The sequence below is a fragment of the Schistocerca americana genome, chromosome X (assembly GCF_021461395.2).
Source record: "Schistocerca americana isolate TAMUIC-IGC-003095 chromosome X, iqSchAmer2.1, whole genome shotgun sequence".
Taxonomy (NCBI): Eukaryota; Metazoa; Arthropoda; class Insecta; order Orthoptera; family Acrididae; genus Schistocerca; species Schistocerca americana.
This window is the reverse complement of record NC_060130.1, coordinates 576,003,241-576,023,146: the sequence shown is the minus strand read 5'-3', so window position 1 is coordinate 576,023,146 and position 19,906 is coordinate 576,003,241. Positions and strand designations below refer to the sequence as shown.

The 19,906-nt window shown below is 43.8% G+C and overlaps 1 protein-coding gene across 1 annotated transcript in view; it reads left to right on the top strand.

Moving 5' to 3' along the window:
* LOC124555122 (cytochrome P450 4c3-like) overlaps nt 1-3,892 on the top strand; it is a 189,288-nt gene extending 185,396 nt beyond the window's left edge. Inside the window, exons 11-12 of the mRNA XM_047128927.1 lie at nt 3,295-3,474; nt 3,558-3,892. Of these exons, the coding sequence (XP_046984883.1) occupies nt 3,295-3,474; nt 3,558-3,730 (353 nt within the window). The 3' untranslated portion in view covers nt 3,731-3,892. The remainder of the gene's footprint in view (nt 1-3,294; nt 3,475-3,557) is intronic.
* The last annotated feature ends 16,014 nt before the right edge of the window (nt 3,893-19,906 follow it).

Below are 19,906 nucleotides of genomic sequence, written 5' to 3'. Positions count from 1 at the left end.
TCCCGTCAGGTCCAGTGGACTTTCCTCTATTGAGTGATTCCAGTTGCTTTTCTATTCCTTGGACACTTATTTCGATGTCAGCCATTTTTTCGTTTGTGCGAGGATTTAGAGAAGGAACTGCAGTGCGGTCTTCCTCTGTGAAACAGCTTTGGAAGAAGGTGTTTAGTATTTCAGCTTTACGCGTGTCATCCTCTGTTTCAATGCCATCATCATCCCGTAGTGTCTGGATATGCTGTTTCGAGCCATTTACTGATTTAACGTAAGACCAGAACTTCCTAGGATTTTCTGTCAAGTCGGTACATAGAATTTTACTTTCGAATTCAATGAACGCTTCACGCATAGCCCTCCTTACGCTAACTTTGACATCGTTTAGCTTCTGTTTGTCTGAGAGGTTCTGGCTGCGTTTAAACTTGGAGTGGAGCTCTCTTTGCTTTCGCAGTAGTTTCCTAACTTTGTTGTTGTACCACGGTGGGTTTTTCCCGTCCCTCACAGTTAAACTCGGCACGTACCTGTCTAAAACGCATTTTACGATTGCCTTGAACTTTTTCCATAAACACTCAACATTGTCAGTGTCGGAACAGAAATTTTCGTTTTGATCTGTTAGGTAGTCTGAAATCTGCCTTCTATTACTCTTGCTAAACAGATAAACCTTCCTCCCTTTTTTTATATTCCTATTAACTTCCATATTCAGGGATGCTGCAACGGTCTTATGATCACTGATTCCCTGTTCTGTACATACAGAGTCGAAAAGTTCGGGTCTGTTTGTTATCAGTAGGTCCAATATGTTATCTCCACGAGTCGGTTCTCTGTTTAATTGCTCGAGGTAATTTTCGGATAGTGGACTCAGTATAATGTCACTCGATGCTCTGTCCCTACCACCCGTCCTAAACATCTGAGTGTCCCAGTCTATATCTGGTAAATTGAAATCTCCACCTAAGACTATAACATGCTGAGAAAATTTATGTGCAATGTATTCCAAATTTTCTCTCAGTTGTTCTGCCACTAATGCTGCTGAGTCGGGAGGTCGGTAAAAGGAGCCAATTATTAACCTAGTTCGGTTGTTTAGTGTAACCTCCACCCATAATAATTCACAGGAACTATCCACTTCTACTTCACTACAGGATAAACTACTACTAACAGCGATGAACACTCCACCACCGGTTGCATGCAATCTATCCTTTCTAAACACCGTCTGTACCTTTGTAAAAATTTCGGCAGAATTTATCTCTGGCTTAAGCCAGCTTTCTGTACCTATAACGATTTCAGCTTCGGTGCTTTCTATCAGCGCTTGAAGTTCCGGTACTTTACCAACGCAGCTTCGACAGTTGACAATTACAATACCGATTGCTGCTTGGTCCCCGCATGTCCTGACTTTGCCCCGCACCCGTTGAGGCTGTTGCCCTTTCTGTACTTGCCCAAGGCCATCTAACCTAAAAAACCGCCCAGCCCACGCCACACAACCCCTGCTACCCGTGTAGCCGCTTGTTGCGTGTAGTGGACTCCTGACCTATCCAGCGGAACCCGAAACCCCACCACCCTATGGCGCAAGTCGAGGAATCTGCAGCCCACACGGTCGCAGAACCGTCTCAGCCTCTGATTCAGACCCTCCACTCGGCTCTGTACCAAAGGTCCGCAGTCAGTCCTGTCGACGATGCTGCAGATGGTGAGCTCTGCTTTCATCCCGCTAGCGAGACTGGCAGTCTTCACCAAATCAGAGAGGATTTCCTCCGATCCATAGCGACACACATCATTGGTGCCGACATGAGCGACCACCTGCAGATGGGTGCACCCTGTACCCTTCATGGCATCCGGAAGGACCCTTTCCACATCTGGAATGACTCCCCCCGGTATGCACACGGAGTGCACATTGGTTTTCTTCCCCTCTCTTGCTGCCATTTCCCTAAGGGGCCCCATTACGCGCCTGACGTTGGAGCTCCCAACTACCAGTAAGCCCACCCTCTGCGACTGCCCGGATCTTGCAGACTGAGGGGCAACCTCTGGAACAGGACAAGCAGCCATGTCAGGCCGAAGATCAGTATCAGCCTGAGACAGAGCCTGAAACCGGTTCGTCAGACAAACTGGAGAGGCTTTCCGTTCAGCCCTCTGGAATGTCTTTCGCCCCCTGCCACACCTTGAAACGACCTCCCACTCTACCACAGGTGAGGGATCAGCCTCAATGCGGGCAGTATCCCGGGCAACCACAGTATTAGTCCGATCAGGGGATGCGTGGGACGAGCTGGCCGTCCCCGACAAACCCCCATCCGGACCCCCACAGTGATGCCCATTGGCAACAGCCTCAAGCTGTGTGACCGAAGCCAACACTGCCTGAAGCTGGGAGCGAAGGGATGCCAACTCAGCCTGCATCCGAACACAGCAGTTGCAGTCCCTATCCATGCTAAAAACTGTTTTGCAAAGAACGTCTGAACTAATCTACAGAGAGCGCAAACAAATCGACAAAATTTAAACGGTTATTAAAATACAAGATTGCCTAGTAAATGCAGTAATGCTGCTACTTGCGCACTGCTGACACTGCTCAGCGGCGGAAGGAGACTAAGTTCAAATGGTTCAAATGGCTCTGAGCACTATGGGACTCAACTGCTGTGGTCATAAGTCCCCTAGAACTTAGAACTACTTAAACCTAACTAACCTAAGGACAGCACACAACACCCAGCCATCACGAGGCAGAGAAAATCCCTGACCCCGCCGGGAATCGAACCCGGGAACCCGGGCGTGGGAAGCGAGAACGCTACCGCACGACCACGAGATGCGGGCGAAGGAGACTAAGCGAAATTACACTATTCAGGTACTAAAACACGATGCTACACTCTCAAATACTATAATACGCCCGAAATTTATGAATTAAACAATGCAAGAACCAAAAACACGCAAAGAAATTAAGACTTAAACTATGTAACAAACGAGTGAGCTAGGAGTATACGACTTGCTGCTCAGCTGCTTATCCAACGGCGGCAGGGAGCACACTGACTGCGACCAACCGACACTGGCCGTTCAAAACAAAACAGTAGACAAACGACTACGCGAATTTACACTATTCAGGTACTAAAACGCGATGCTACAACTCTCAAATACTATAATACGCCCGAAATTTGTGAATTAAACAATGCAAGTACCAAAAACACGCAAAGAAATTAAGAATTAAACTATGTAACAAACGAGTGAGCTAGGAGTATACGACTTGCTGCTCAGTTGCTTATCCAACGGCGGCAGGGAGCACACTGACTGTCCATTTTAAACAAATTAGTGAGTTAATCAGTGTTTTTCACTTCTTTTCAGATGGATATAAACTTCCGGCCGGCACACACTGTGTCGTGATGCCTTTATTCATGCACTTGAATCCAGAACTATATCCAGAACCATACAAGTTTGATCCAGACCGTTTTACTCCTGACAAAATTCAGGGACGCCATCCATTTGCTTACTTGCCATTTAGTGCAGGTCCTAGAAATTGCATAGGTAAGAAATTAATCGAGTTCACTTCAGTACTGTCAACCGTTTTTAATTATTCGTATATAACTGTTTTACTTCTCTCATTCCAGGTCAGAAATTTGCATTAATGGAGGAGAAGATTGTGCTGTCAACTGTTTTAAGATCTTTCAGAATAGAGTCTCTTGAGAAACCTGAGGACATTAAGCTTACAGGAGAACTTATTCTACGGCCGAAAGATGGAATCCGTGTGAAACTTACTAGGAAGCAAAGAAACAGTTCCTGAAAGAGCATGTCCATGATTTATTCATAAAAAGTATTTTTTCATAGAACTCATTTTTACACTTATCCGCTGTGGATATATTTAATCACTGACAGTGGATGTGTATGTAATCTGGCTGAAGTATAAGCATGTTCTGCTAACCTATTTAAAAAAAGGTGAAAAGTATATACTGTGTTTATTTATTAAAAGTATTACATCTTGGAAGACTAACATACTAACTCCCATACTTGCAGTGATATCTAAACTTGTGCTAATGTTGTCAGGTGTTTTTCGCGCTCATACCATTGACACACATCTTCATAGTTTTAACAGAATATTATTCAGTAATGATCTGTTTACACAAGAAAAATACGAAGAGTAGTTAAATCCTTTTGAAAACTTTTACTTGCCCGCTACTGAATGTGTTTACAACCACAAATTTTGCTCATGTACATGCTGATGAATATTAGTGTCGTCATACAGGATTCGCAGGCAGAACTATAAACAGAGTGAGACGAGTCTCAGATATCCCTTCAGCCTGCTCTTTGTGTTGATTTTATAAAAGCAGCTAAGAATACTGGCACACAAACGTTTAGAAGCTCTTTGCTTCTCAATCTTACGAAAAATCACGTCTCATCCAGTAATTTTAGTGTTTATAAGTCTTAGTTTGTTGAAGAACCCTTTTATCCTAGATTTAACGACACCATAAAGGCTATCTACGATTCCCATAATCTTACACTCGAAACAGAGATATCATAACTGAAGACATTATGTTTTTGAAAAACTGTGACAGTCGTAACTATTCTGACTCAGAGAGGTGGCGCAGCGCTTAGCACACTACTCTCTCATTTGGGAAAACGACAGTTCAAATCCCGTCCAGCCATCTGGATCTACGTTTACCCTGATTTTTCGTTTTCACTGATTTCTCAGAATCGCTCTAGGAAAATGCCTGGATGGTCCTTTGAGAACAACGATGCCAATTTCCATCCCAGACACTTACATAATCCGAGTTTGAGTTTCGTCTTATAACCTCATTATTGGTGGGACATAAACTCTACTTTCCTTCTTCCTTTTTGTAACTGTTTGTTCCACAGCATAGTAGTATATTTGATCCATCCAGATAATATACAAAGATCTACCCTGGCAATAACAGAGGCAGAGCAGAATGAGTCATTAGCGAGGCAGAATTCCAGCGAGAAATAACTGTCGATGATGCAGCTACAAATACGAAAGCCATTGCGACACCCTGAATAACCTAAGGGCTCGAACCAACAACGTAGCAGAATGACATTATGGCGATGGAGGCATATCATCATATTAGTGAGTGCACGAAGTGTCACAAGAAAGTTTAAGGTGGATGCAAGAGTAACTCTTCGTTATTCTGACATGGCAGAAAGAGCGTCCGAAAGGTGAAGGTATGAAATTCTGAAGCGTCTAATACAGCTGAGCGAACGAGAAGAGCGGGGCGAATGATGTAATAGCCACCTCATTGTAGCAGAGCACATGAGCCCATCCTGCATAAATACAGCGTCTGTTCTGAAGACGTTCTGTTCAGTTTGCAGCCATTCTGTCGAGAGGCGAGGCCTACGTCGGTTGATCCTCTCCTTGTATAGTCGCTTTTGATCTACCACGGAGCAGCAAGTCCTGTCTGGACCGACACGTTCACTGTGAGCTGCAGCGCCAACTACAAGGTCAAGAGTGATGGGGAGCTGTGGCCATCACCATCTGGCAAGTCTTCTGGAAGTCTAACTAGCAGGGCTTGGGAGCAGATCATGACCTGTCATCATGTGACACTGCCTCGGTTCCTGTGGCGCACTTGGATGGTGACAGTCTCTCTCTGTTGACAGGACTCTTCTGCATGGCTTCAGGTACTCTGAGAAGAGCTGGTAGATGCCTTTCCTGTTTGCACTCTACAGAAACCCTGACCATCTTCTCTGGGAAGCTTTTGACCACCTTGGGCAGTGGGTGCGGCGATGCAGGCTAACGTAGTGGGGAACGGCCTCGTGGCGACATTGGTGCTGACAGCACCAGCTCTGCCACCACTGCTATGGCTATGGGCCACACTCTAGTCAGCACATACTCTTCGGGTGCTTACACCTTGTGTTCCCACCAGCGCTGGCTGCGTGAAAATTGGTACATTAACTATGGTATTTTGTGGACAAGAAATGCTAACTGCTGTAATACGGTTTTAATAGTGCCTTCAGTCGTCAGACAAGTATCTATCCTCAGAGTCCGCATGCCTGCGTCTCTTGAGTGGTCAACCATTGACCTCCTGACCTGGATGATACACCACCCACCATAGCTCTTACCCCTCCCCCATCCCCACAGACCACCAACACCGCCACCTCCCAAAGGCGCTACATATTGTGTCAGAAATTTCACTGTAAGACGGCATTGGACATCAGAGGTGTACCTGGTTCCAGCGTCGCAACTGCAGCTTCACCTTCCAGTCGAGCACTATATATTGGTAAGTGCATCTTCGGTTGACCTTGGTTTTGTGTGCTGCTGCCGTGGACAAAAGACAGACTAACCGAAATGTGAAAGTTACTTATGTACAACTGCAAGACCCTGCTGACCCGTCACAATTCAGGGTCAACTCCAGGTTGTGGTACTTATGCCCTGTTATATGCCAATATTGTTTTATCTGGGCATGAGTTGCCATTTATGAAGGCAGTGAAAGTTACATATGATAACTGTAGAACAGTTGTCCATGAAACAAAGCAGTGTACTGATTCACACTGGGCCATGATAAGGTGTAAAGATTGGTATTTTAGTGTCTCTGGCTTTGTGCTTGCACCAGTAGCCCCTAATAATTTGTGTATTTGTCGAATGCCAGAAAAACATACGGCAGTGATACACAAAGCCATCGAGGTTTTGAAGAACCAAATAGTCACATTGTTAGAAGGCTGTGCCATGTTACAGAAACAGGTAGATCCCTTATAATTCAGTTGTGTTCAAATACAGTCAGAGTCAGTGGAGACAAAAACGCTGTTGAATGTACCTATCCCTTCTATGGATTCTGTAGCACCTAGTCTAGTGACTCCTTTTTTGGGAAAAACAACTGGGGATGTGTCTGTATTTATCAATGATATGAATGTTGCCGGGAGACCGGAGTGGCCGAGCGGTTAAAGGCGCTACACTCTGGAACCGCACGACCGCTACGGTCGCAGGTTCGAATCCTGCCTCGGGCATGGATGTGTGTGATGTCCTTAGGTTAGTTAGGTTTAAGTAGTTCTAAGTTCTAGGGGACTTATGACCACAGCAGTTGAGTCCCATAGTGCTCAGAGCCATTTTTTATGAATGTTGCCATTAAATTAGGACATTTGATAATCGAGGCAGGCTTATTTACAGCTCAGTTATCGCTGGCTGATAATGCGAAAATGTATGTCATGTACCACGAATGATTAAATAAAGCGCAGATATTTGAACAGCTGGATAATGAACTTTACTAGAGGTACCGCAAGTGGAATAGTGCGAGGCTTTTTATGGAGCAGCTTAGTGATCTGTTGCAGAAGTGTAGTGAATCAGTAGAAACATTTCCAGATAGGATTAGAAAAATTAGCGTGCAAACCTATGAACTGATGCTGCATGCGGAAACAGATTTATTCTGTAGGAGGCAGGAAACAGGGCATTAGATGTGTTTTTACGGGGACTTCCAGGTAGCATGTGAAGAACGTTCAGAATAGAAAACCTGAGTGATTTAGCCGCTGCTATTAGAGTTGCCACGCAGCTTGAGGAAAATGACTGTTCCACCAGAGGACAAAATTACTGAAGTGTGTTCTCCTCAGAGACAAAATTTTCTACAGGGTGCTTCCGTAAGAGCGTGCAACAATTTGACAGGACATGGAGGATGCTCCACTGAACAATTTGAGGTACGGGACCTGGATTCGGAGAAGCCAGCGTAAGGAGATAATGGGAATAAAATCACATTGTGTGTCCTTTTTATTTACATTAGTTACAGTTAACTGCAAATACCATCACTGGCACAATGAACGCACCTGAACGCACCATTTGTGCTGTATCTTACAAAATCTGCTGACACTGACGGCCATAAACCTCAATGCAAGCATGACATCGGCGAACAAGATTCTGACGCACCCTGACAAATATCCCTTGTGTGTTTCGAATCACATCACAGGCAGCTACAATTCTGGCAACTCATTTAATCTCCGTATCCGCTGGGGTCCCATACAAAAGTGACTTTCGATATCCCCACAGGAAATAATCCAGGGGTTTCAGGTTTGGTGACCTCGCAGGCCATGGAATCGGACCTTCCCTACGAATCCAGGAAAGACAGCATTGAGATCGTTGCGGACATCCACATTGAAGTGAGGCAGTGCACTGTCATGTTGTATCCACATCCTCTCACGAACACCCAAGGGCACGTTCTCCAACAGCTCAGGTAGAACTCTTTGCACGAACCTCAAGTACAGGTGGCCATTCGGACGGCTAGATAGAAGATATGGCCCAATGAGATTGTCGCCTACAATGCCGGCCCTGATATTCACAGATTCTACTCTAGCGTGAGGGTTTTCCTCATCCCACTCATGGTCGTTCCTGCTGCTCGAAATACCACCACGATTAAATGAGACCTCGTTAGTAAGCAGGACGATTCAGAGGAAATCTGGTCAATCAATCCTTTGTTGGAGCAACCACTGACACAATGCGACTCTTGGTGCAAAGTCCGTCAGAAGCATTGCATGGTCTCCTTGTGTGTGATATGGGTGTAACTGTTGTTCGTGGAGCACTGGCCACACGCTAGTATGTGCAGCGCCTATTTCACGTACAATACGACCAGTACTTGCTGTGGCCGAGCGGTTCTAGGCACTTCAGTCCGGAACCGCGCTGCTGCTACGGTCACAGGCTTGAATCCTGCCTCGGGCATGGATAGGAGTAATGTCCTTAGGTTAGTTAAGTTTAAGTTGTTCTAAGTATAGGGGATTGATGACCTCTGATGTTAAGTCCCGTAGTGCTTAGAGCCATTTGAACCATTTTGAAGTACTTGTAGTGGGGTCGGCTGCATCAAGTTCCAGCACCACCTCTTCAACATCGGGTGTGCGAGTGGTCCTCATGTCGCCAGGAACCTCGTTTCTTCTTTCCAGTGAACCAGTCTCCCGCATTCGTCGATCAATAGAAACAAACACTCGTCGTGGCGGATGACACCTTTTAGGAAATAGTTCCATGTACAGCCTTTCAGCAGCGAGAGCATTGCAGCGTACTTCCCTATACACAAGGTGTATATCGGTGAGTTCTGGGAAACAGTACCGGTACTGCTCCATCGTATTGTGCTATATACCTCTGAGTAGCACTGAGTAATGAATGGGTCTGTCGTTGATTCATAGCATGTTCTGTCATGGGACAATGTAAATACGATACAACAGAGCCACCTTATGAATAAGTAAACAAAACCTGCATCATGACTTCCTAATAATCAGGCTCATCCTCCTTCCTTCCTCGCAGGAAATAAAGAATGTACATCTAAATAAAGAGCACTGTACGTATAAACTTGTACGCATGTTAGTTGTAATTAAGCTGGAAAACAGTAATGCTAGACAAAGCGGTAGACAAGTTTACTTTCATATTTGCTTAAGCTGGCTTTTCCGGGCCCAGATTCCCTACCTCAAATTATTCAGTGGAGCATTCTCTATGTCCCGTTGCATTTTTGCATGCTGTTACGGAAACACCCTGCATATGCGGATGCACAGGTGACGTTAAGGAGCTATGCCGCCAACCCAAATATTACGAAAGAGTGCACGTGATTGTTTGCAGATGGCGCTGTCGTTTATCGAGTAATAAAGCCATCAAAAGATCAAAACAAATTGCAAAACGATTTAGAAAATATATCAGCGTTGTGTACATAGTTCCGCGTAGTCAGCGCGTGCACAACTTTTCCAATAGAGCTCGCCCCGCTAAGCACAACAGAGCAGGCGCAGCGCTCGTCCGTCTCCGCACTACGAGATGGCGCTGTCATAGCGACGGACCAGATTCTGCTTCCGCCGATCCGCGTATTAATATGTGATGCAGCCAATGAGATTGCTGCTAACGTAGAACCTTTTCTCCTCGCGGATGACACTCGCGCAGTGATACCTGAACGCGCGAGGTATTATAACGAGTGTACAGATCTCCGATTAGTCAGTCTGCATTAGTCTGCGTAAGTCTGTAGTCAAGTTTCAGTCTGCGCCTAATAATATTATCATATTCCTGTACATAGCCATGAAGAGAAATGTATAGACACTTTGTCAAGTATCAGAGATATGTGAGAATGAGATTAACGTACCAGGACCAAAGGAACTTCAGATTGTCAATTGTAAACAGCATCCAGAATCAAGTTACGTAATGTCTGTTATTTATTATTTTAATAAATGTGTGTGAAAATTAATCAAGTTCTGTTTAAAGTTGGTCACCGTCAATCTGCTACTCTAAGCGTGCAAGTGGTATTTCTATCGTCTGACCTAACGGCAGAAGATAAACACGCCACGATAAGACCACGAGACATATTGCTGACACTCGCCTACTTCGTTAGAGCGACAAGTCAAATAATCTGATGGTGTGTGTACCGAAGGTCTTACAGAACGCACACCACAATCTGATTGGTGTGAAAACAGGCAGTTGACCCTAAATAACGAAAAGTATGAGGTCATCCACATGAGTGCTAAAAGGAATTCGTTAAACTTCGTTTACACGATAAATCAGTCAAATCTAAAGGTCGTGAATTCAATTAAATACCAAGGAATTACAATGACGAACAACTTAAATTGGAAGGAAAACATAGAAAATGTTGTGGAGAAGACTAATCAAAGACTGCGTTTTATTGGCAGGATACTTAAGAAGAAAATGTAACATATCTACTAAGGAGACTGCCTACACTACGCTTGTCCGTCCTCTTTTTAGAATACTGTTGAGCGGTGTGGGATCCTTACCAGATAGGATTGACGGAGTATATCGAAAAAGTTCATAGAAGGGTAGCACGTTTTGTATTATCGCGAAATATGAGAGTGAGTGTCACTGAAATGATACAGGATTTGGGCTGGACATCATTAAAAGAAAGGCGTTTCTCGTTGCGACGGAATCTTCTCACGAAATTCCAATCACCAACTTTCTCCTCCGAATGCGAAAATATTTTGTTGACACTGACCTACATAGGAAAAAACGATCACCACGATAAAATAAGGGAAATCAGAGCTCGTACGGAAAGATATAGATGTTCGTTCTTTCCGCGCGCTATACGAGATTGGAATAAAAGTGAATTGTGAAGGTGGTTCGATGAACCCTCTGCCAGGCACTTAAATGCGATTTGCAGAGTATCGATGTAGATGCAGATGTCGGAAAGAGGATAGACAGAGCCAGGACAACCGTCCGTTAAACGCCAACCGTCAGATGGCGACCCCAGTAACACGAAATGCTGTAAAAACGTAACCAGATATGGAGTGGAGATTACTGAGCACAGTGAATGGAACGCAACGAAAATTTTTGCTCGCACAGTAGCTCACGAGTCGGTCTGGACCTCTTATGTAGAAAGAGACTAAATTCTCTGTGCTATAGGTTACGTGGGGTAGGTGAGAATTACATGATGTCATTAGGGACAACATTACTCAGTTTTATCATCGGAACAAGAAGATTTTAGAGGCATATGGAAGTGTAGCACGTGTTTGCGGGTGGTACTGTGTGATCGTAGGACTTGACTTTTTGGATAAGTGTCACGCAAAAATTGACCTTCCACAGTGTACAATCCTATCCAGTGGAACATTGTTTCCATGACTACTGCAAGTGCTACACCGCCGCGGAATTCACCAGTTATTGTGGTGGTAGCAAATAAACTGCAGAGAAGTGCATTAAAGATCAGTGTGCATGATAAAGTATCAAGAGGTGCAGGAGTGTTAGTCGGGGGAGGTTGAGAACTGGCCTGCTAAGTGAAGTATTATGTGTTGTAGAGCCAGTGGAATGCAGTGATGCACTAGATAGTCACACTGTTTTTTACGTCGAAGTGTAGTATGCTTATAGGAAATTGACGATTATTATATGTTCCGGTGAGCATAGACAATTTGGGCATGTCAAAAGTTACACTAATTGCCAACTTAGATATCCTAGAAAAGGATGATCTTGTCAGGTCTGGTGAAGGACTTAGTCACAAGCAAACAGTTAATGCATCTACATCACGTGTAAAGGAGAGAGAGTGCAGCAATGGAAGCATTGTTACTACGATTTACAGATCTGTTTAATCCAAGTGGTCCATTGCCAGTGTTACAAGTCACACAACATAGAATAACAACGGGAAATAACGGTCCAATATACAGGAAATCATACAGAGCTGCAAAACACCTGCCACTAGGGTGACAAATCTTCCATACTTCCCGGAATCTCCTGAATTACATTTTTTTAAAATCCTCTTGGCTTCCTTAGTGACTGTCTATTTCTCCCATATATAATCACTGATATTAGGATCAATATTTATTATTTCTTAATGGCAGCAAGAATATCAAAACGTAGCAGGTAAGCTAGCAATAGTTTTTCATATTGTCAAACATAACACCAGCTACAGAAGTATGGATTGTGGAAATACATATTTTTTCCATAACTCTAATTTGTAAACAAGTACCTGTAGATTACACATAATATATAAGTGCAAATTCGTTAAATTTTATTGTGATTATATTTGTGTATTACATTCCATGAAAACAATTTCTTTTGTTCAGATTAGATTAGAATCATTTTTCATTCCATAGACCAAAAATGAGAGGAGCCTCACAGGTGTGGAACTTGTCAGAAAATATATTATAACAAACATATTTAGAACACTTGAGTGTGATACTCATTTATGACTTTACATCACAATGAATCTTATTACGCACTTAAACACTCTAAAAACTTTTTCTCAGTTTGTGAAGTTACCCCAAAATATGATACCGTACTGTATGACATAGTGGAGTAAAAGTAAGCAAAGTATGGCAGTTTTTTTGCATTTATATTTTCATTGTCACCCGTTCCCATAAAATGCTATGCAGTTATGTGTTTGAAATTTATTGCGACCAAATCTCCCTTAAAATAATTTTAAAAACGTGGTCATATGACGGTCATCACCATTAAAACCATGATCACATCCTACTTGCAACCGATATTGGAGGAATTTGTCCACCAGCAGTTGGCTAATAGCATTACTGAACATAGTGATAGCCCATTGGGTACACCGGTCGTAATTGTCCCCAAAATATCACCAGACAGTACCAGGAAGTATAGAGTTTGCTGTGGTCACAGGTATCTGAATGCGAGAACTATCACTGATGCATATCGTATACCAAACATAACGGAGACTTTGGACAATGTAAGTCAGTGTAAATACTTTCCAAATACGGATTTAAAAAGTGGGTGTCGCTAGTTGGAAATAGTCCCAGAAGACCCAGCTTTAAATGATGGCTCTAGGAATGTACTAAAACCCCCTATGCATCTCTCCCATAGGGATGAGGAGGACAATATTAGATTAGCTACAGAATGCATGGAGGTATTTAAACAATCATTCCTCCTGCGATCCATATGTGAATGGAATGGGGAAAAAAGTGGAATGGGGACTATCATCTGTCATGCAGTTCACAATGATTTGCTGAGTATAGATGTAGATGTAGAAGACTGGCCCAATATCGTGTTTGCAGTCTCCTGGGATTGCTACAAATATTGTAGAATGCCATTTGGTTTCAAAAATGTGGTAGCCAGTTTGAAAATGTTGTTGAATGGAGTAATTAGAGGATTCAAACCAAAATAGTGCATTATTTATCATGTTGACATAATTGGGTTATCTAAAAACATGGGGGGGGGGGGGGGGGGACGGGAGGTGTACAACGATTGGAGGAGATCTTCAAGAGGCTCTATATAGCACATTTGTTGCTGATGTTGGATGAACGCCACTTTGTAGTGACTTACGTGTATTATCTGGGGTGCGTAATTAGTCAAGAAGGTGTGCAAACTGGTCCGTATTTAATTTCTACAGTACGTGATTTATTGCTGCCACAGACAGCAAAACAGCTTGAGTCATTCATCCGCTTTTCAATTATCATCGCAAATTTCATGAAAGGTTTTGCCGAAATTGTTGAGTCATAAATGCGTCTGTTAAAGAAAGGAGCGACGTTCCACTGGTCCAGGTGGTAAGTTAAAACAGAAGTTAAGGTCGAGTCCAGTATTGGTGTTCACAAACTTTTGTCATGTGATGCAAGCAGTTTGGCGATTAGATGTGTTCTAAGCCAAAGTGAGGATTGTATCGAACATCCAGTGGTGTACCCATAAACATGGCTAAATAAAGCAGAACAAAAGTATTCTGCTGTGAATAAAGATGTATTGGCTGTCATCTACAGTATTATATACTTCTAGGCGCTTCAGTCTGGAACCACGCGACCGCTACGGTCGCAGGTTCGAATCCTGCCTTGGGCATGGATGTGTGTGATGTCCTTAGGTTAGTTAGGTTTAATTAATTCTAAGTTATAGGGGACTGATGACCACAGCAGTTAAGTCCCATAGTGCTCAGAGCCATTTGAACCATTTAGGACACTGCCGCAGTTTGCAGTACACGAAGGCTTGCTGCGCAGACCGACAAAGTGCTGACCATAGATGCTGGTGCTTGCAGCTGTTGAGGACAGGTTACTGAGGCAAGAAGATGACCATGTTTTGTTAGGCTATGTGGGATGGAGACGTTTGACGTGAAGTTAAATAATTTTGATGCAAAAAATGGTTCAAATGGCTCTGAGCACTATGGGACTCAACTGCTGTGGTCATAAGTCCCCTAGAACTTAGAACTACTTAAACCTAACTAACCTAAGGACAGCACACAACACCCAGCCATCACGAGGCAGAGCAAATCCCTGACCCCGCCGGGAATCGAACCCGGGAACCCGGGCGTGGGAAGCGAGAACGCTACCGCACGACCACGAGATGCGGGCAATTTTGATGCAAAACATGGAAACAAGACGTGGACCAAAATATTAGAAACTGTATATCATGCACACAGCGTGCATACCTCAGCCATCAATAGGTTCCACTACAGGGATTACTAGAAACATCCAAACCATTTGAAATGATGGGCCTTGATATTCTCAAACGATTCAGCTGAAAGCCAGGGGGTAACCGTTATATACTGACTATGATAGATCACTTCACACTATGCTGCAATGACTGCAAACACAAATCAAAAGGTGAATACAATAGCTCAGGTCATAGTGAAAAAAGGCTCTAAAATTTGTTGTTACTGGAACAATAATCACAGATCAGGGCACTAATTTTATGTCCAGCCTAATGAAACAGCTATGCCATTTACAATGCATTTGTAAGCTAACCCTGCCCACACTCAATTGAATGGAAGAACAGAACGCATTCATCATACAATTTCAAATACGTTGAGTGCCAGGAATGCACACACTTCTTGGAATAGAAAGTTTTATTGTCTGTCGGACTAGGATGGTTCCAACTAGTGTGCAGGCATAGGGAGGTACAACTGTTTTGAGGTAAGACAGAAGTAGCCGAATGTCAGAGGTAAGTGTTGTAACCATACCTTTATTTTATGAAAGTGGGAGTGCATTGGGTTCACTCACTATTCGCACTGGAAGTGGTGATAGCAAACTAATATGAGCAAGTGCAGCCCAGAGGCATGGTAAGGATGGAGTTACGAAATAATGGGATGCTAATCAATGATAAGAACTGTGGCATTCTAGGTGCAATGCTGCGTCTCCCTGTTACTGTCACTGGAACGACTTGTAAATCCGACACAACCTACATTGTATTGGCCAGGAAAGCAGCTAGATGCGTTGCCAGCCTAGAACCTAATTTTCCTAAATGCGACCTTAAAACCACACCTCCTAAATTCCATAGACGAATTCATACCATTGCAAAAATGATGAATCACTGCGGAGCAGATATTTCAAAACATACAATAGTATTGCGAGAAACAGCGAAAGAGAATATTGATCATAGGTGTCACAGTTTGTAGCGCAGTGGTGGTTCTGGTGATGCTTTGTGTGGCCTACACTGTCATAAGCAAAAAAGTGTACTCCCAATAGTTCATTAATAAAAGTAAGAACAGTTAAGAAACGGTTAGAGTAATGAATGGCTTGTAGCCCCACAAAAAGGAGCCACATGTGCTGACATCCAGAGAATATGGCGGCCAATCGAGGCACATAATAGTGGCCTCTGAGTACCCCAGAGCCAGAATGCGGTCCACAAAGTGCTTCTTCAGAACATAAAACACTCCCCTGCAACGATGGGGTCGAGCCCCGTCTTCCATGAACCAAATCTTATCGAAATCAATACATACTAATTCCCATCATGCCCCTCAGCCAACCGTGCAGTTTGAACGGCCTAGCGCAAAACGTTCAGAAGTTATGACGATTTTATTTTATATACACACATCAAAAAAAGTTTTGCATCACCTCGGTTCAGAGAGTTCCAGAACCTGTACAGAAAATTGGAATAGAGATCAAGATAAAAATCATTTCCACTCTCTTTACTGCTCTTGAAAACCACATATTGCATGTTGTACCCCCATACAGCGAGATCTTCAGAGGTGGTGGTCCAGACTGCTGTACACACCAGTACCTCTAATATTCAGAAGCACATATTCTTGGATGGATGCAAGCCTGGATGGGCGTTGGGGCACAGTATCCACAAGTTCATCAAGGCACTGTTGGTCCAGATTGTCCCACTCCTCAACGGTGATTAGGCGTAGATACATAAGAGTGGTTTGTGGGTCACGTCGTCCATAAACAACCCTTTTCAACCTCTCCCAGGAGTGTTCGATAGGGTTCATGTCTGGAGAATAAGCTCTACTCAAGCGATGTCGATATCCTGAAGGAAGTCAGTTACAAGATGTGGACGATGGGGGCGCGAACTGTCGTCCACGAAGACAAATGCCTCGCCAATATGCTGCCGATATGGTTACACTATCGGTCGGAGGATGGCATTCACGTATCGTACAGCCGTTACGGCGCCTTCCATGACCACCAGCGGCGTACGTCGGCCCCACATGATGCCACCCCAAAACAGCAGGGAACCTCCATGTTGCTGCACTCGCTGGACAGTGTTTCTAAGGCGTTCAGCCTGACCGGGTTGCCTCCAAACATGTCTCCGATGATTGTCTGGTTGAAGGCATATGTGACACTCATCGGTGAAGAGAACGTGATAGCAATCATGAGTGGTCCATTCGGCTAGTTTTTGGGCTCATCTGTGCCACTTTGCACGGTGTCATTTTTATAAACATGGATCTCCCCATGGACGTCGGGAGTGAAGTTGTGCATCATGCAGCCTATTGCGCACAGTTTGAGCTGTAGCACGACGTCCATCGTCTGCAGGAAAAGCATTATTCAACGTGGTGGCGTTGCTGTCAGGGCTCCTCCGGGCCATAATCCGTAGATATCGGTCATCCACCGCAGTAGTAGCCTGAGCGAGGCATGCCTTCGACAGTTCCCGTCTCTCTGTAACTCCTCCATGTTCGAACAACATCGCTTTAGTTCACTCCGAGACGCCTGGACACTTCACTTGTTGAGAGCCCTTCCTGGCCCAAAGTAACAATGCGGACGCGGTCGAACCACAGTATCGACCGTCTAGGCGTGGTTGAACTACAGACAACACGAGCCGTCTATCTCCTTCGTGGTGGAATGACTGGAACTGATCGACTGTCAGACCCTCTCAGTCTCATAGAGGCTGCTCATGCATGGTTGATTACGCCTTTGGGCGGGTTTAGTGAGATCTCTAAACAGTCAAAGGGACCGTGTCTGTGATACAATATCGACAGTTAACGTCTATCTTCAGGAGTTCTGGGAACTTGGGTGATGCAATTTTTTTTTTGATGTGTGTAGTTCAATAATTGTCACCCTGTATAATTACCGTACATCAGTAGTCATAATTACCAATGTTGGTAATCGATTGTCCATTTTTGCAGCCGTATCCGATTGATCTAAAAGCATATATTATTACAACAATGAATGAGAGTCGTATGGTACCATATTAAGGTCTATATTAACCCATATGACTCAAGGAGGAATGGTCAGTACTCAGGAATGTAGCAGGAACGATCACTCTGAACATACCTAAACAGCGAAGAGCACTTTTTCATCTTCAATACTGTGAAACAAAGCCCTTCTACTGCAAGTTCTTTGCTTTCCATATTTCTAAGGGGTCATAGTATGGATCGAAACACGAAAAAAATGTGCAGCAAGCATTGACTACACTTTAAGAGCTATGGGGATTAGTTCGTCTTCGCTACTGTACAACACATGTCTACTACTGACTGAGTGATCATAGACCTTTTAGTATGCATTTTAGAGTTCGTTTTGACTATATAGTTTTTTCTTCTTTTGGTCAGTACTATCTCCACCGAAAAGATGGGAAATCAAGAGCTTGCAGCAGAAGAGATTTGTTTCATAGTGCAGAAGATGACGAAGGGCTAATGGCTCTTGGGGAATGCATTGTAGAGCCAATGTTTACTACATTTCCTTGTTTCTGGTGATCTACATCTACGTCTACATCTACGTGATTACTCTGCTATTCACAATAAAGTGCCTGGTAGAAGGTTCAATGAACCACCTTCAAGCTGTCTCTCTACCATTCCACTCTCGAACGGCACGCGGAAAAAATGAGCGCTTAAATTTTTCTGTGCGAGCCCTGATTTCTCTTATTTTATCGTGATGATCTTTCCGCCCTACGTAGGTGGGTGCTAACAGAATGTTTTCGCAATCGGAGGAGAAAACTGGTGATTGAAATTTCACTAGAAGATCCCGTCGCAACGTAAAACGCCTTTGTTTTAATGATTGCCACTCCAATTCACGTATCATGTCTGAGACACTATCTCCTCTATTTCGCGATAATACAAAACGAGCTGCCCTTCTTTGTACTTTCTTGATGTTATCCGTCAGTCCCACCTGATGCTGATCCCACACCGCACAGCAATACTCCAGAATAGGTCGGACAATCGTGGTGTAAGCAGTCTCTTTAGTAGACCTGTTGCACCTTCTAAGTGTTCTACCAATAAATCGCAGTCTTTGATTTGCTCTACCCACAATATCATCTATGTGATCGTTCCAGTTTAGGTTATTTGTAATTGTAATCGTTCCTGTCGTATCTCTCAGTATCAACCATTGCTTCTGGGACGCCCTGTATATGCTTCTCACTATATTTCTGCCATCACAAAGGAAAACGCGTATGTATTTTTTACAACAGGGGAGACGGTACCAGCTGACGGCCATGTGCGTGTGACCTGTTGTGACTTTAAAAGCGGCCGCGGCCGAGCCGGTTTTGACAGCGGAGGAGGTCTTTGATTTGCTCTACCCACAATATCATCTATGTGATCGTTCCAGTTTAGGTTATTTGTAATTGTAATCGTTCCTGTCGTATCTCTCAGTATCAACCATTGCTTCTGGGACGCCCTGTATATGCTTCTCACTATATTTCTGCCATCACAAAGGAAAACGCGTATGTATTTTTTACAACAGGGGAGACGGTACCAGCTGACGGCCATGTGCGTGTGACCTGTTGTGACTTTAAAAGCGGCCGCGGCCGAGCCGGTTTTGACAGCGGAGGAGGCAGGTAGGCCGAACCGGGCAGGACCCAATAGCCGCACTATTAGTGACAGAACAGCGCAAAGTAGTGTTTACTTGGACCAAAATCATTATTTGTGAACTAGTCATTTAAGATAGGGAAAAACTAAGACCAACAATAGAAAGGCGAGGAAATTTACGTGGAAATTCATATATCATGTATGTATCTAACATTAAATTTAAGGTATAAGTATGTTTCGGAAGTTGTGATGTGTGAGTTTGAACCACGTCAAAGCAAGGGTTTAAATGATGGCGGCCATTTTTGGGAAGCCTTTTTGACACTTTCGACTCCTTACGTTTGTTTCGGGTGGCTGACGGTGTGGTATCTGGAACAGACAGGACATATGAGTGGCAGTAGGTCACATTCCAAGTGAGTCGAAATACTTTTAAGTATTGAATCATCGACTTGTGACAATCGCATGTAACACTGTAATATTTTTGAACTTAGAATATTTCGTGTCAGGCAGTCGTGGACTTGTGATACTCGTGTGTGTAGCTGGTGAATACTCTAAAATATTTCAACATGCGGACTTTGAAAATTTCGCATTAAGCGATCTAGGCTGATCGCTAAAATTTTTCTGCAGTTATTGTTTAGAGTGACCTGCACTCGTAATTTCGTTACATCGTAATTATG